This window comes from Argopecten irradians, chromosome 2 (assembly GCF_041381155.1).
Source record: "Argopecten irradians isolate NY chromosome 2, Ai_NY, whole genome shotgun sequence".
Lineage (NCBI taxonomy): Eukaryota > Metazoa > Mollusca > Bivalvia > Pectinida > Pectinidae > Argopecten > Argopecten irradians.
The window spans coordinates 71,918,663-71,937,064 of NC_091135.1; the positions used below are offsets into that span (position 1 = coordinate 71,918,663).

Sequence of the window (18,402 nt, forward strand, 5' to 3'; positions counted from 1 at the left end):
GTTATCTCAAACCTCATTGACTTAACAATCCATCAACATTACAGAAAACAGCATGTTATTCAACTCAGGGGACATTAACAATCCAACAACAATTACTCAACACCTGTTATCTCAAATTCAGGGGACTTAACAATTCTACCACATTACCGAACACTCCTGTTATCTCAAATTTTCAGGGACTTAAACAATCCACAAACATTACCGAACACCTGTTCAAACCTCAGGGACTTAATAATCCCACCAACATTTTACTGAACACCTGTTATCTCAAACCTCAGGGACTTAACATCCACCTAACGATTACCGAACACCTGTTATCCTCAACCCACAGGACTTAACAATCTACCACCATTACCGGACACCTCTTATCTCAAACCTCAGGGACTTAACAATTCACCAACTTTTACCGAACACCATGTTATCTCAAATCTCAGGGAATTAACAATCCACCAAAAATTACCGAACACCTGTTATCTTCAAATCTCAGGGATTAAACATCCACTAACATTACCGAACACCTGTTACCTCAAAATCTGAGGGACTTAAACAATCCACCAACATTACCGAACACCTGTTATCTCAAACCTCAGGGCCTTAACAATCTACCAACATTACCGGACAATACAACACCATTCAAGGGTTAGACAACTGACTACCATATTGATTCAGAGTTGTTATTTGTTGATATTTGACAAAACAATATACAGCTGGTCATCCTTTCCGAAGACACATTATGTTAGGACTGGGGAAGGTTATGATAATCGAGCTCAGCTAAAATTGAATAATTAATGTGATTAAAATAAAAAGAGTAAATAAAATCCGAAGGTGCGTTATCTTATTAATGAAATTGTGAAGTCATAAAAAGTGTGTGATTCCAGAGAATAACTTTTTTTCATATTGGTTATCAAAAGCAATCTCTCATGGAGTTAGTACGTTCATTAAAATTTAACAAGTGTTTCCAATCCCTCTATCTTCTAATCAAGACTTTTAACACCCCCATTTGTAGGTCTGATTCCATGGTTAATATTTCGCCATGATGTTTATACAAACTGTAGCGCGTGTGTAGCAACTGGAACGTTTCCTTTGTACATTCTGGTTCTGTTTGAAAAGACACAGCCTACAGCTGTAATGTCACGGCTGTAACTCCCATTTTCGTCGGGGGGGGGGGGCGGGAGAGCCATCTAATATACAGAATGTTTCGAATAAATACTCATTACATAAACCACCTGATAAAATTCCTCTTTATTCTATTTATAGCCTGCATCCGGGGATCAAAATGACCTATATTTTGTACTTGCACTTGAATATGACTATTTGAACCCTTGAAAACCGATCATTATTTTTATGAGCGGTTCTTTGGGAGGTACAGAAGCTGTGAGGAGGCAGGTTTGAACATGGATACGATGTCTTTCATATCAGCTAGCGAATGCCACACCAAATATTTAACTTCACTCTGTTTTCTCTGCAATCATAATAAAAAAAGAAACCTTGTAACCATAGGGCTGCATGAGGGAGGCTCATAATTTAGTGGTACATTGACGAATGTATATAGGATCTAAGCAACACGGGAAACAGTAGCCCTTAACACGGTGGGGGCCTATAGGTCAACAGCCAAATCCCATAGTGCCGAGATAACACATCAAAACATTCGCTGAAATTTCGGTTCTAAATGTCAAACCTTTTATTGCAATTTTTGATTTTAAGACGAAAAAACTTATCTCAGGATTGTCAAACATGCTCAATGATAATATCAGTGAAGAGAAAAGGTAAATAATTTATGGGCACGTGTGGATTGGAAGCTACAGATTATGAAAAGACGTGGTGGTGGAGGCTTCCTTTGATGTGGGTAGGTTTTTTGTCTAAAAATACAATGATAATGATATTTAACGTGTTAACCTACGATTTTAGACAGCCTATTACGTGAAAGTTAATGGGACTCTGTGGTAATATGTCTGTTATTTCGGATATCTCAGGAACAGAATGGAAAAGTTTACATTATATAGCATAAAAACAGACACTTTCATTGTTAAAAGTACGATCAACTTTAAAAATAAAAGTTTTACAATCAAATATATATGCTTATCTATCCAAATGATTTAACCATACACGAAAATCTACTTCATAAAAAGAATAATCAGACGTATATGTTTTAATACGAACATCCCATTCTCAGCAGAGACATTGGGAAAAAGCGAGCTATTATATTCATTTTTCATTTATAAATATCTAACAGGAATCTTTTTGAAATCTTTCAACGTTTAGTCAGAATCATTCACCAAATTTCCAGTTTTTGTAATTGAATATCACCACTTTGAGATAGACTGAGAATTTGCTGATGTAGATGATATAGTTTCTGTTAAAATGGATGGGAGAGACTACAAGATGTTTTAGGGACAGCACTCTCTGAATGACTTTTTTTGTTCATAACAGCTCAATCGAGCAGGCCCCTTTTTGAATAGGTTGTTTGTTGTTCAGAGAAAACCCACTGACTGAATGTCAGGACGTGAAAACCTGTTCAATTTGTTCAGGAGGTGAAGGTATCAAACGTCTAAACCACTAAGACTGTCCAGGAGGTGAAGGTATCAAACACCTCAACCACTAAGACTGTCCAGGAGGGGAAGGTATCGTATCAAACGCATAAACCACTAAGGCTGTCAAGAAGGGAAAGGCATCAAACGCCCTAAACCACTAACAGTGTCCAGGAGGGGAAGGAATCAAACGCCTAAACCACTAAGACTGTGTAGGAGGGGAAGGAATCAAACGCCTAAAACACTAAGAGTGTGTAGGAGGGGAAAGAATCAAACGCTCTAAACCACTAAGACTGTCCAGGAGGGGAAGGACATCAAACGCTCTAAACCACTAACAGTGTCCAGGAGGGGAAGGCATCAAACACTCAACCACTAAGACTGTCCGGCAGTAACGAACACTAAGACTGTCCAGGAGGGAAGGAATCAAAACGCCCTAAACCACTAAAATCCAGGAGGGGAAGGAATCAAACGCCTAAACCACTAAGACTGTCCAGGAGGGGAAGGCATCAAACACCTCAACCACTAAGACTTTCAAACGGTTCTTATTGTTTATCAGTGCTTAAAACAACCTTCTGTTCATTAACATTAACTGGCTAAAGGAGTTTGACAAAATGATTGACACTTTGTTTACACAGCGGTAGGCCTAGTTAGCTTGTGAATTGCCGGTGACACTATAATGAGGATCTCAACAACGATGTTTTTACAATCAAATAATTAGTCAAACCTTGTGTAATTCCAAGTGGTATCAATCAAGTCTATTGTGTTTCTGATAGGCATTTAGATATAATCAGTGTCCAAGACATTAACTGGAAAGCCGACCGAGTAGGCTAATCAACCACAGGTGGCCTCCATATTTGTTTACTGACTGCACACTTCCACATTCTCAATTATTTCAATTAGTATTGAAATCAGGACAAGATCTTACAGAACCATTTCAAAAGATAGTAATAAGAGTAAATTTTACAGTCATATCATCATTTATAGTGCCGATTGGTCAGTGTTAATGTAGGAAGATTTTAGTTTTGTCTTTTTTTTGCTGGCTCTGCATGTAACTATGACACTGACTTTCTATTTGCAAGTTCAAAAGTTTTCACATGCTGGAGAAACATATTTACATGGTAATCTGTTTAATGTGACAAATCAACTACATACTTATACATTGTTTCAAGCTCCAGCTACATTCATTTAGTCATTTAGATTTGGAGATACTTTACTGAAGATTCACGATTGTAACATGTGTCCGGTCATAAACACATGTGCGCCCAAAACAGACTATCGAGAATTAAAGATAGAAATTCCAAGTGATGTTTTCCTTTTATAGTGAATATATGCATTGGTCCTTGACTTAAAAGTCCAATTTTGTAATCATAACCCTATCACGACAACATGTGCAAAATGTTACTGCACACTTTAGCTAGGACCTGCCGGTCGGTGATCATGACCCAGGACCTGGCCATGGCCATAATATTACACACTAATACTTCATAAAATACCATTGAGAAAGTTCTAAATAAAAGCTTACCTCTTTTGTCTGAAGAGGAAGGGGCAAGGGCAGTAACTCTGACACCATCAGCAGGCCACTGAGGTAGGTGTAAGGAGCTTTCACTATATATTTTAGGAGCTCCTTGACAACTTTGGTCCACAGACTTTGGCTTAATGCTAGAAAATGGAACAAAACAAGAGGTTCACAGGGCCTGAACACTTATCTGGTTTGTTGCACCAAAAAATGTTCTTAAAATAGATTCCGTGTTTATTTCCTCAAAAAGTTATTTATAATTTTCTGTTGGTACCCCCTCCTGGCCCAAGGTCAAGATTTATACAAACTCTGTTCCTCTTCCCCCAGGTACCCCTCCTGGCCCAAGGTCAAGATTTATACAAACTCTGTTCCTCTTCCCCCAGGTACCCCTCCTGGCCCAAGGTCAAGATTTATACAAACTCTGTTCCTCTTCCCCCAGGTACCCCTCCTGGCCCAAGGCCAAGATTTATACAAACTCTGTTCCTCTTCCCCAAAGTACCCCCTCCTGGCCCAAGGTCAAGATTTATACAAACTCCTCTTCCCCAAAGATGTTTCTGGCCAAACTTGGTTACAATCCATGTAGAACTCTAAGGCTAGTAGTGATTTAAAGGATTTAGTTCTATTTCCCATATTGGTACTGTCCCTCCTGCCCCTGGGGGATTAAAGCCAAAATTTAAACAAACTCTGTTCCCCTTCCACCAAGGATGTTTCTGGCCAAATTTGGTTACATTCTATGCAGAACTAGAAGTGATTTAAAGGAAATAATGATGGACGTACGACGGACGCTGCATCAAGATATCAACTCATTTTAGCTCCACCAAAAGCTCAAGAAACACGTTTTCAAAATTTAAGTATATGATTTACACAATTATCATATATGGCATTAAGTGCCGCAAATATTGCCACTTCTAATCTCAAACGTTGTCTGATCCAGGGGCAAACAAGACTTCAAAAAGACTGACACCCCGAGAAGAAAGTATTCTTATCATTCTCATTAATATGATAAATGTTTACCTGAGATAATATAATATTGCTCTCTGTAACATGATGAACATAACCTTTGACACTATGACCTTGACCTACCTTCTTCACTATCGGCCTGCTGTATGTCAGGTTGTGTATAGGCCATCAGTGTGTTAATCACTTCTTTTTGAATCTGTTAAGATGAAGGTAAGAGTACATTGTATATAGATAACCACACAAGTTGTTTTATCTTTCTTACTAATTTTCTGAAACTATAAATAACAAATGAATTAAATGACATCTTTTATTTTCACACAAAAATTGAATGATCAAACAATAGATCAATTGAATTCTTAAGAAACATTCATTAAGGGTATAATCTTTTATAGACTAGGAGTTGAAGGGTGACTTACGATGTGCACTTCTTCCAGGAACATTGATGACAGTGGTACAGAGCATAGTACAGTGTGAAGCTCAAACAGCACAGGTAAACAGGTCAGGTCACGGTACTGTAAATACAAACAGGTAAACAGGTCAGGTCAGGGTACTGTAAATACAAACAGGTAAACAGGTCAGGTCAGGGTACTGTAAATACAAACAGGTAAACAGGTCAGGTCAGGGTACTGTAAATACAAACAGGTAAACAGGTCAGGTCACGGTACTGTAAATACAAACAGGTAAACAGGTCAGGTCAAGGTACTGTAAATACAAACAGGTAAACAGGTCAGGTCAGGGTACTGTAATTACAAACAGGTAAACAGGTCAGGTCATGGTACTGTAAATACAAACAGGTAAACAGGTCAGGTCACAGTACTGTAAATACAAACAGGTAAACAGGTCAGGTCACACGGTACTGTAAATACAAACAGGCAAACAGTTCAGGTCACAGTACTGTAAATACAAACAGGTAAACAGGTCAGGTCAGTTTTACTGTAAATACAAACAGGCAAACAGTTCAGGTCACGGTGCTGTAATTACAAACAGGTAAACAGGTCAGGTCACGGTACTGTAAATACAAACAGGTAAACAGGTCAGGTCACAGACCTGTTTACCTGTTTGTATTTACAGTACTGTGACCTGACCTGTTTACCTGTTTGTATTTACAGTACCATGACCTGACCTGTTTGTATTTACAGTATTACAAACAGGCAAACAGGTCACAGTACTGGCCTTAATGAGGTTAGCCTTATATCTCTTATACCTAACTCTACTCCCGGGTCTGAATGAGGTTAGCCTTGTATCTCCTATACCTACCTAAATGAGGTTAGCCTTATATCTCCTATACCTAACTCTACTCCTCGGGCCTGAATGAGGTTAGCCTTGTATCTCCTATACCTACCTCTACTCCTCGGGCCTGAATGAGGTTAGCCTTATATCTCCTATACCTACCTCTACTCCTCGGGCCTGAATGAGGTTAGCCTTGTATCTCCTATACCTAACTCTACTCCTCGGGCCTGAATGAGGTTAGCCTTATATCTCCTATACCTACCTCTACTCCTCGGGCCTGAATGAGGTTAGCCTTATATCTCCTATACCTAACTCTACTCCTCGGGCCTGAATGAGGTTAGCCTTATATCTCCTATACCTAACTCTACTCCTCGGGCCTGAATGAGGTTAGCCTTGTATCTCCTATACCTACCTCTACTCCTCGGGCCTGAATGAGGTTAGCCTTGTATCTCCTATACCTACCTCTACTCCTCGGGCCTGAATGAGGTTAGCCTTGTATCTCCTATACCTACCTCTACTCCTCGGGCCTGAATGAGGTTAGCCTTGTATCTCCTATACCTAACTCTACTCCTCGGGCCTGAATGAGGTTAGCCTTATATCTCCTATACCTACCTCTACTCCTCGGGCCTGAATGAGGTTAGCCTTGTATCTCCTATACCTACCTCTACTCCTCGGGCCTGAATGAGGTTAGCCTTATATCTCCTATACCTACCTCTACTCCTCGGGCCTGAATGAGGTTAGCCTTGTATCTCCTATACCTACCTCTACTCCTCGGGCCTGAATGAGGTTAGCCTTATATCTCCTATACCTACCTCTACTCCTCGGGCCTGAATGAGGTTAGCCTTGTATCTCCTATACCTAACTCTACTCCTCGGGCCTGAATGAGGTTAGCCTTGTATCTCCTATACCTACCTCTACTCCTCGGGCCTGAATGAGGTTAGCCTTATATCTCCTATACCTACCTCTACTCCTCGGGCCTGAATGAGGTTAGCCTTGTATCTCCTATACCTAACTCTACTCCTCGGGCCTGAATGAGGTTAGCCTTGTATCTCCTATACCTAACTCTACTCCTCGGGCCCTGAATGAGGTTAGCCTTATATCTCCTATACCTAACTCTACTCCTCGGGCCTGAATGAGGTTAGCCTTGTATCTCCTATACCTAACTCTACTCCTCGGGCCTGAATGAGGTTAGCCTTGTATCTCCTATACCTACCTCTACTCCTCGGGCCTGAATGAGGTTAGCCTTGTATCTCCTATACCTACCTCTACTCCTCGGGCCTGAATGAGGTTAGCCTTGTATCTCCTATACCTAACTCTACTCCTCGGGCCTTCGGGCCTGAATGAGGTTAGCCTTGTATCTCCTATACCTAACCTCTACTCCTCGGGCCTGAATGAGGTTAGCCTTATATCTCCTAAACCTAACTCTACTCCTCGGGCCTGAATGAGGTTAGCCTTGTATCTCCTATACCTACCTCTACTCCTCGGGCCTGAATGAGGTTAGCCTTATATCTCCTATACCTAACTCTACTCCTCGGGCCTGAATGAGGTTAGCCTTGTATCTCCTATACCTACCTCTACTCCTCGGGCCTGAATGAGGTTAGCCTTATATCTCCTATACCTACCTCTACTCCTCGGGCCTGAATGAGGTTAGCCTTGTATCTCCTATACCTAACTCTACTCCTCGGGCCTGAATGAGGTTAGCCTTGTATCTCCTATACCTACCTCTACTCCTCGGGCCTGAATGAGGTTAGCCTATCCCTAACTCTACTCCTCGGGCCTGAATGAGGTTAGCCTTGTATCTCCTATACCTACCTCTACTCCTCGGGCCTGAATGAGGTTAGCCTTGTATCTCCTTTACCTAACTCTACTCCTCGGGCCTAAATGAGGTTAGCCTTGTATCTCCTATACCTACCTAAATGAGGTTAGCCTTATATCTCCTATACCTACCTCTACTCCTCGGGCCTGAATGAGGTTAGCCTTGTATTCTCCTATACCTACCTCTACTCCTCGGGCCTGAATGAGGTTAGCCTTGTATCTCCTATACCTAACTCTACTCCTCGGGCCTGAATGAGGTTAGCCTTGTATCTCCTATACCTACCTCTACTCCTCGGGCCTGAATGAGGTTAGCCTTGTATCTCCTATACCTAACTCTACTCCTCGGGCCTGAATGAGGTTAGCCTTGTATCTCCTATACCTACCTCTACTCCTCGGGCCTGAATGAGGTTAGCCTTGTATCTCCTATACCTAACTCTACTCCTCGGGCCTGAATGAGGTTAGCCTTGTATCTCCTATACCTACCTCTACTCCTCGGGCCTGAATGAGGTTAGCCTTGTATCTCCTATACCTACCTCTACTCCTCGGGCCTGAATGAGGTTAGGCCCAAAGGGCCTTAACGATCATCTGACTACCGTGGCAATAGTAAAATTAATTATCTATGGTGTCACTTTGTCAGGTCCTTGTCAGGATAATTTTCATTTTTTTTCAACAAATTTTATTTCAATCAAGAGGCCCAAGGGCCTTAACATATAGGAAATTAATTAGATATAGTGTCATGGTAGCAATCTTCAATTTGGGATCAACCAGAGATGTAACAATACTTTGTCAGGACCATGTCAGGATCGTTTCATGCAAGTTTCAACCAAATCGCACCGGTAGAACTTAATAAAGAAGAAGTTCAAAATTTGTTTTCAAGATGGCGATTGTGGCGGCCATCTTGGATTTTGGATCGTCTGAAAAAAAATAACACTTTGTCGGGACCATGTCAGGATCATTTCATGCAAGTTTCAGCCAAACTGCACAGGTAGAACTTGAGAAGAAGTTCAAAATGTGTTTTCAAGATGGCGGCTGTGGCGGCCATCTTGGATTTCGGATCGACCCGAAAAATAACAACACTTTGTCAGGACCATGTCAGGATCATTTCATGCAAGTTTCAGCCAAATCGCATTGGTAGAACTTGATAAGAAGTTCGAAATGTGTTTTCAAGATGGCGGCTGTGGCGACCATCTTTGATTTCTGATAGACTCGAAAAATAACAACACTTTGTTGGGACCATGTTTTGACCAATTTGAGAAGAAGTTCAAAATGTGAAAAGTTAATGCACGGCGCACAGCACACGGCACACGGCCGACGACGACGGATGAAACATGACGACTATAGGTCATCCTGACCCTTCAGGTCAGATGACCTAAACAAGAGGCCCAAGAGGCCTTGACGGTCACCTGTGTGCTGCTACAGAAAAGCATTGCAAAGTTGATTCAAATCTGTAAAAAGTATTTACGAATTAGAATAAACTTTAAAGTTGAACCTTTTAGAATTTTTTATTTTTTTTTTGTTTTTTCATTTTGATAGTGTATTATGTTACCAAACCTTATGCTTAAAATTCCAATTTGCTTTGCCAATGTTAAACAACAAAACCAAATAAGAAGTCAGTCAATGTCAGTCATTTCATAAATTTCAATTTTTAATCTATGAAGATTATTTGGTTCCATCAAATCTGTGAATTCAGAATAAGATTTTTGAAGTTTTAGCCTATTTGACCCCTTTTGGACCCGCCCCTCTGGCCCCTGGGGGTCGGCCTGAGGCCTGGACAAATATGGATATGGTGTTAAATTCTATTTCAGGCTAATAATTCTAACCCAGTTTGACTAATTTCCAATGAAAACAAAGCAAATAATGTTCATAAATGTGTTTTTCCTATATAAACTATAGTAAATTTGACGTCCTACCCAGGGGAAAATCTGTAAGATCCCAGGGCGATGAGATTCACAATTTTTGTAAAGGGCCTTAAGACCTTCCAATCAATGAAGAGTATCATGTTCCATCAAATCTGTGAATTCAGAAGAAGATTTTTGAAGTTTTAGCCTATTTGACCCTTTTTTGGCCCCGCCCCTAAGGCCCCTGGAGGTCAGCTAGGACCAATATGGTTATGATGATAAAATTTTATCTCATGCTAAACATTCTAACCCAGTTTTACTAATTTCCTATGAAAAATAAGCAAAAAACATTCATATATGTGTGTTTTTTCCTATATAAACTATAGTTAACTTGACCCCCTCCCCAGGGGGAAACATGAGACCCCAGGGTCATATAATTCACAATTTTTGTAAATGACCTTAAGACCTTTCCATCTATGAAGAATATTTGATTCTACCAGTTCCAGAATTTTAGAAGAAGATTTTTGAAGTTTTAGCCTATTTGACCCCTTTTGGCCCCGCCCCTAAGGCCCCTGGGAGTCAGTCATGGAAAATTTGTTAATAGAATTCAATGGCCATTTCATACTGATAATTCTGACATTATTTGACTAATTTTCTATTATTAATGACCAAGTAATGCTCCAAAATGTGTTTTCACTATATAAACTATAGTAAACTTAACCCCCTCCCCAGGGGAAAACCTGAGACCCCAGGGTCATATAATTCACAATTTTTGTAGAGGGCCTTGAGACCTTTCTATCTATGAAGAGTATTTGATTCTACCAGACTACCACATCTGTGAGTGGAGGAGAAGATTTTTGAAATTATAGTCAATTTTACCCCTTTTGGCTCCTCCCACAGCCCCCTGGGGGGTGGGGGTCATATAATTCACAATTTTGATTGGCCTTATGCCTGAGAAGGTTTGTGCAAAATTTCATTGAAATTGCTTCAGCGGATTTTGAGAAGAAGTCGAAAATGTAAATTGTTTATGAACACATGGCGCACGACGCACGACGCACAACGCACGACGACAGACAAAAGGCGATTAGAAAAGGTCACTTGAGACTTCGTCTCAGGTGACCTAAAAACCAAGAGATTCTAGAGGGATCTTGGCGCCCACAAAGAATGATCTACGTCTGACAAGGGAAAGAGGGATCTTTTCTCTGCTTTTCAAACTATTACTTCATACTACATTTTGTTGACCGATCGGTCCCAAAATGCAATATGAACAACTAAGGACCTAGGGGAACCTGCAAATGAAATTTGAAACAGATCCGATCAAAACTTTCTAAGAAATAGTGATAACAAATCTCAATTATCAAAATCCAAGATGGGCAGCCTGTCGGCCATATTGTTCACCAATTGGTCCAAAAATGTAATATGCACAACTAGACCCCTAAGGGAACCTGCACATGAAATTTGAGACAGATAACTTTAGTACTTACTGAAAAATAGAGGTAACAAACTTCAACTATCAAAATTCAAGATGGCAGCCCGTCGGCCAACTTGTTGGCCTATTGGTCCCAAAATGCAATATGCACAACTAGGGCTCTAGGGCAACCTACATATGAAATGGACCTAAGGGAACCTGCACATGAAATTTGAAACAGATCCCTTAAGTTCTTTCTGAGAAATAGTGGTAACAAACTTCAATTATCAAAGTCCAAGATGGCATCCTGTTGGCCATCTTGTTCACCAATGGGTCCAACAATGCAATATGCACAACTAGGACCCTAAGGGAACCTGCATGTGCAATTTGAGACAGTTCCCTTGGGTACTTTTCGAGTAAAAATTTGCAAAATGGAAGGTCCTCAATAGCAAAAAGAACAACTAGGGCACTTGTCTGACCTGTACAGAAACGGACGGACGGAGTCCAAAACAATATCCCCAGCAAATGCGTTTCGCAGGGGTTGATAAGTTAACTTGTTTTGTATCATTGTTTGAATAAAGATTTAGCTAGTGTCAGAATTAACTTTGAAGATTTGGCAAGTGTCAGATTTACCTGTATGAAGATTTAGCTAGTGTCATATTTAACTATGAAGATTTGGCAAGTGTCAGATTTACCTGTACCAAGATTTAGCTAGTGTCATATTTAACTACGAAGATTTAGAAAGTGACAGATTTACCTGTACCAAGATTTAGCTAGTGTCATATTTAACTATGAAGATTTGGCAAGTGTCAGATTTACCTGTACGAAGATTAAGCTAGCGTCAAATTTAACTATGAAGATTTAGAAAGTGACAGATTTACCTGTACGAAGATTTAGCTAGTGTCATATTTAACTATGAAGATTTAGCTAGTGTCAAATATACCTGCATGGTAAAGATTTAGCTAGTTTCAGATTTACCTGTATGATAAAGATTTAGCTAGTGTCAGATTTACCTGTATGATAAAGGTTTAGCTAGTGTCAGATTTACCTGTATGAAGATTTAGCAAGAGTCAGATTTAACTAAGCAGATTTAGATAGTGTCAGATTTAACTTTATGAAGATTAGGCTAGCATCATATTTAACTACGCAGATATAGCTAGTGTCTAATTTACCTGTATGAAGATTTAGTTAGTGTCAGATTTACCTGTACGATAAACATTTAGCTAGTGTCAGATTTACCTTATGATAAACATTTAGCTAGTATCAGATTTACCTGTACGACAAACACTTAGCTAGTGTCAGATTTACCTTATGATAAACATTTAGCTTGTATCAGATTTACCTGTATGATAAACATTTAGCTAGTGTCAGATTTACCTGTACGATAAACATTTAGCTAGTATCAGATTTACCTGTATGATAAACATTTAGCTAGTGTCAGATTTACCGGTATGAAGATTTAGCTAGTGTCAGATTTAAGTGTATGACGAAGCTAGTACAAGACTGATGTGTATATATATTGTACCTGTATAATATTGGTCAAAATAGGTAGACAGTCTCCACTGTACATCTCTAACAGGTTGAACTTGTACTTCATCTCTAATGGCTCATCTGAAGGAGAAAAATGGGTAATGGGTGATTATCAAAATGATATCAGTAATTATTGACATAATACTGGTAATTATTGACATGATATGGGACATCATTGACATAATACAGGTAATTATTGAGATGATATGGGACATCATTGACATAATACAGGTAATTATTGAGATGATATGGGACATCATTGACATAATACAGGTAATTATTGAGATGATATGGGACATCATTGACATAAAATGGGTAATTATTGAGACGATATGGGACATTATTGACATAAAACAGGTAATTATTGAGATGATATGGGACATCATTGACATAATACAGGTAATTATTGAGATGATATGGGACATCATTGACATAATACAGGTAATTATTGAGATGATATGGGACATCATTGACATAATACAGGTAATTATTGAGATGATATGGGACATCATTGACATAATACAGGTAATTATTGACATGATATGGGACATCATTGACATAAAACGGGTAATTATTGAGACGATATGGGACATTATTGACATAAAACAGGTAATTATTGAGATGATATGGGACATCATTGACATAATACAGGTAATTATTGAGATGATATGGGACATCATTGACATAAAATGGGTAATTATTGAGACGATATGGGACATCATTGACATAAAACGGGTAATTATTGAGATGATATGGGACATCATTGACATAAAACGGGTAATTATTGAGATGATATGGGACATTATTGACATAAAACAGGTAATTATTGAGATGATATGGGACATCATTGACATAATACAGGTAATTATTGAGATGATATGGGACATTGTTGACATAAAATGGGTAATTATTGAGACGATATGGGACATCATTGACATAAAACGGGTAATTATTGAGATGATATGGGACATCATTGACATAATACAGGTAATTATTGAGACGATATGGGACATCATTGACATAAAACGGGTAATTATTGAGATGATATGGGACATTGTTGACATAAAACGGGTAATTATTGAGACGATATGGGACATCATTGACATAAAACGGGTAATTATTGAGATGATATGGGACATCATTGACATAATACAGGTAATTATTGAGATGATATGGGACATTGTTGACATAAAATGGGTAATTATTGAGACGATATGGGACATCATTGACATAAAACGGGTAATTATTGAGATGATATGGGACATTATTGACATAATACAGGTAATTATTGAGATGATATGGGACATTATTGACTTAAAACGGGTAATTATTGAGATGATATGGATAATTATTGACATGATATGGGTAATTATTTACATGATATGGATAATTATTTACATTATATGGGTAATTATTGATTTGATCATGGTAATTATTGAGAAGATATGAGTAATTATTGAGATGATATGGACAATTATTGACATGATATGGGTAATAAGTACTCATTGTAATGGACACCATTACATAAACCCCCAAATAACCCCCTACCTCCCCCTCCTCATCCCCACCTGCAACAAATCAAGAATGCAGTTGCACAGTGTATGAACATCTTGGGAAAAATTTGGTGTACTTTTTTTTTATTGGAATTCAGGATTTCTTAAAATGTACATACCTAACACAAGACTATTTTCAGAGGAATGGATTTGGCAGTGATCATGACTGTATGGCATCCCTTAAAATTTCAAGTTAAAACCCACATTTACCAATTTTCAATGAATTGCAGACAAAAATATGAAAACAGGAAGTTGGCCCAGTGACAATCTTTCAAAATTTTTATCATATTGATCAGCATTCCCTAATACAACTATATACTAATTTTCATTGAAGTCAGAGACAGAAACTTGAAGAACAGGAAATGAACCAGTAGCCATCTTGGAATATCAAAATCTTTATTAAAATATTTGCATGTTGTTCACCATCCCTTAAAGGTAGGTTTCGCCCAACCAAATAAATATTTTTTTGTGAAATGCGATAAGCGGAAGAAAAGATGAAAAATAACTATTAAAATATCTCAATTTAATTTCTTCATGTGTTTGAGATTGAACAAATGTGTCTTGAATACAAAATTGAAGGAAATCCTTGATTTATTACGGTGTCCGTCAGACAAAATAATATGCAAATGAAGCTGCGATGGATTGTGTTGTCGAAGTTTGGCGCATGCGCATTGTCACGCACTAAAAGTAAACATAATGGCTGAACGAAAGTGTGTGCGATGAAAAAAATATATCTGAATCGGCAACAAAGTGGAGGAAATTATAATGGATTCGGTAGAACCCTAGGATATCTATAGGGAATTAAATTCAGAGATGGCATGTAGCAATAGAAGAAACAGAAGCCACATCTCAAGCGGAACTTGCCGGGATGTGTTGGGACTCGTGTAACGGCATTGCACGTGGTGAGTTAAATTTCAACACATATGCCAGCGCACAAACAGCCGCAGACTAACTACGTGTATATTTGGTGTACAAAGTTAGCGAGCGTATGATATGATATGTATAAACAGTCCCTCGCACTTCGATTTTTTGTTGTTGTTTTTTAACTAAACATGCCGTGGCAAGACTGTCACTTCTATCTGACATTTTGTTGCACGCTTCCGTTTGTTGCTGCGGCCTCGTTTTGGAAAAAATATGTCATGTTCTATATAAAGCTTGACTTCGCTCAATTTTTAGAGGAGTATATTCCTGGTCAAGCTAGGCAACTGACCACCCATATTGTTCGCTGTATGCATTGAAAATGATCTGAAGATTATATCTATGTATAGGATAAATTTCAATTTCGTTGTCTTTATATTTCATTGGGCGAAACCTACCTTTAATACCCCTATAGACCAATTTTCATTGAGATCGAAAACTGAAATCTGAAAACCGGAAGTTGGCCAGCGCCAGTCTTGGAATACCAAATCTTTACAAAAATGTTTGCATGTTGTTTGCCATCCCTAAAACCCCTATAGACCAATTTTCATTGAGATCGGAGATCGAAACCTGAAAACAGGAAGTGAGCCCTGGCGGCCATCTTGGACTTCAGATCCCAGAAAAAAAGCCTTTATGTACCATCCCAAACCTTATTGAGTATGTTTACCAAGTTTCATGATCATCGGCCTAGTAGTTTCTGAGAAAAGTGTCGGAAACCATTCAGCGGAAAAAAGTGGAATAAATAAGAATAATAATAATAAAAAAATCAAATAATAATAAAAACCCGTGCAAAAACAATATGTCCCCCCACTTTGTTTGGGGGACATAATTATTAAGATGATATGGGTAATTATTTACATGATATGGGTAATTATTGACGTGATATGGATAAATATTGAGATGATATGGATAATTATTAAGATGATATGGATAATTATTAACATGATATGGGTAATTATTGAGATGATATGGATAATTATTAAGATGATATGGATAATTATTAACATGATATGGGTAATTATTGAGATGATATGGACAATTATTAAGATGATATGGATAATTATTAAGATGATATTGATAATTATTGACATGATATGGATAATTATTGACATGATATGGATAATTATTGACATGATATGGATAATTATTGACATGATATGGGTAATTATGTTTTGTTAACATTATTAGCAACATAAGCACTGAACCCATCCATGGTGATCAGAGTTTATTTATGACCATTTCCATGGTGATCAGAGTTTGTTAATGACCATTTCCATGGTGATCAGCGTTTGTATATGACCATTTCCATGGTGATCAGAGTTTGTTTATGACCATTTCCATGGTGATCAGAGTTTGTTTATGACCATTTCCAAGGGTATCAGAGTTTACATTTTAAACTAAACATGATCTATATACCATTGGGATAGTTTTGCTCTGGAGCAATACTCATGTGCTGTAGTATTCTAACCACTGTTACTAAGGGACGAGGGATTTTCTGGAGGTTATCTGCGTGTATGCGAAGCTGCGTAATGGCTGAAGCTACTCCCTCGTGGTTAAAACTTGTAATTGTTTTTAGGGGAGACAACCATTCGTTGAGATCCAGTAGTTTACTGCTGAAATCTGTAATAGAAAAATTAATTTCAAACTTTCAAGTTTGTAAGTTAATATTTTGATTCTGTGTCAAAGACGCAAGATATCATCAACACCAATAGATTAAAAACGCTTTCAGCCAATATCTCTTACAACATTGTGGTCAATGTACACTGATTAATCAGGACTGTATTGACCCCAATCTCTTACAACACTGGTCAATATATATATACTGATAAATCAGGGCTGTACTGACCCGAATTTCTTACATTAATGTTGTCAATATATACTGATAAATCAGGGCTGTACTGACCTGTATCTCTTACAACATTGTAGTCAATATATAGTGATAAATCAGGGCTGTACTGACCCCAATCTCTTACAACATTGTGGTCAATATATATACGGATAAATCAGGACTGTACTGACCTGTATCTCTTACAACATTGTAGTCAATATATATATACTGATAAATCAGGGCTGTACTGACCCCAATCTCCTACAACATTGTGGTCAATATATATACTGATAAATCAGGGCGGTACTGACCCCAATCTCTTACAACATTGTAGTCAATATATAGTGATAAATCAGGACTGTCCTGACCCCAATCTCTTACAACATTGTGGTCAATATATACTGATAAATCAGGACTGTACTGACCCCAATCTCTTACAACACTGTGGTCAATATATAGTGATAAACCAGGACTGTACTGACCCCAATCTCTTACAACCTTGTGGTCAATATATACTGATAAATCAGGACTGTACTGACCCCAATCTCTTACAACATTGTGGTCAATATATAGTGATAAATCATGGCTGTACTGACCCCAATTTCTTACATTACTGTGGTCAATATATATACGGATAAATCAGGACTGTACTGACCCCAATCTCTTACAACATTATAGTCAATACATACTGATATATCAGGACTGAACTGAACCCAATCTCTTACAACACTGTGGTCAATATATATACTGATAAAGCAGGACTGTACTGACTCCAATCTCTTACAACACTGTGGTCAATATATAGTGATAAATCAGGACTGTACTGACTCCAATCTCTTACAACACTGTGGTCAATATATAGTGATAAATCAGGACTGTCCTGACCCCAATCTCTTACAACATTGTGGTCAATATATACTGATAAATCAGGACTGTCCTGACCCCAATCTCTTACAACATTGTGGTCAATATATACTGATAAATCATGGCTGTACTGACCCCAATCTCTTACAACATTGTGGTCAATACATACTGATAAATCAGGACTGAACTGACTCCAATCTCTTACAACATTGTGGTCAATACATACTGATAAATCAGGACTGAACTGACCCCAATCTCTTAAAAGGACATAGTCATTCAGATCCCCCGCCAATGGAGATATCAAAGCTGAAGTAAGTATGATTGTGGAGACTTATGTGTATGAAAAAAAACAGGAAAAAGGACGTTGAGCTAAAGAAAGATGGAGTATAATTCAAGTAGAGCGGGGCTGCAATT

At 38.3% G+C, this 18,402-nt stretch overlaps 1 protein-coding gene across 1 annotated transcript in view; it reads right to left on the bottom strand.

Annotated features, from left to right (window-relative positions):
* Nucleotides 1-1,342: 1,342 nt before the first annotated feature.
* LOC138316835 (protein virilizer homolog) overlaps nucleotides 1,343-18,402 on the bottom strand; it is a 96,983-nt gene continuing 79,923 nt past the window's right edge. Inside the window, exons 23-31 of the mRNA XM_069258490.1 lie at nucleotides 16,713-16,916; nucleotides 14,498-14,557; nucleotides 12,821-12,906; nucleotides 12,115-12,130; nucleotides 6,296-6,361; nucleotides 5,421-5,515; nucleotides 5,128-5,200; nucleotides 4,051-4,187; nucleotides 1,343-1,462 (exon numbers count right to left, since the gene is read on the bottom strand). Coding sequence (XP_069114591.1) covers nucleotides 1,343-1,462; nucleotides 4,051-4,187; nucleotides 5,128-5,200; nucleotides 5,421-5,515; nucleotides 6,296-6,361; nucleotides 12,115-12,130; nucleotides 12,821-12,906; nucleotides 14,498-14,557; nucleotides 16,713-16,916 — 857 coding nt within the window. The remainder of the gene's footprint in view (nucleotides 1,463-4,050; nucleotides 4,188-5,127; nucleotides 5,201-5,420; nucleotides 5,516-6,295; nucleotides 6,362-12,114; nucleotides 12,131-12,820; nucleotides 12,907-14,497; nucleotides 14,558-16,712; nucleotides 16,917-18,402) is intronic.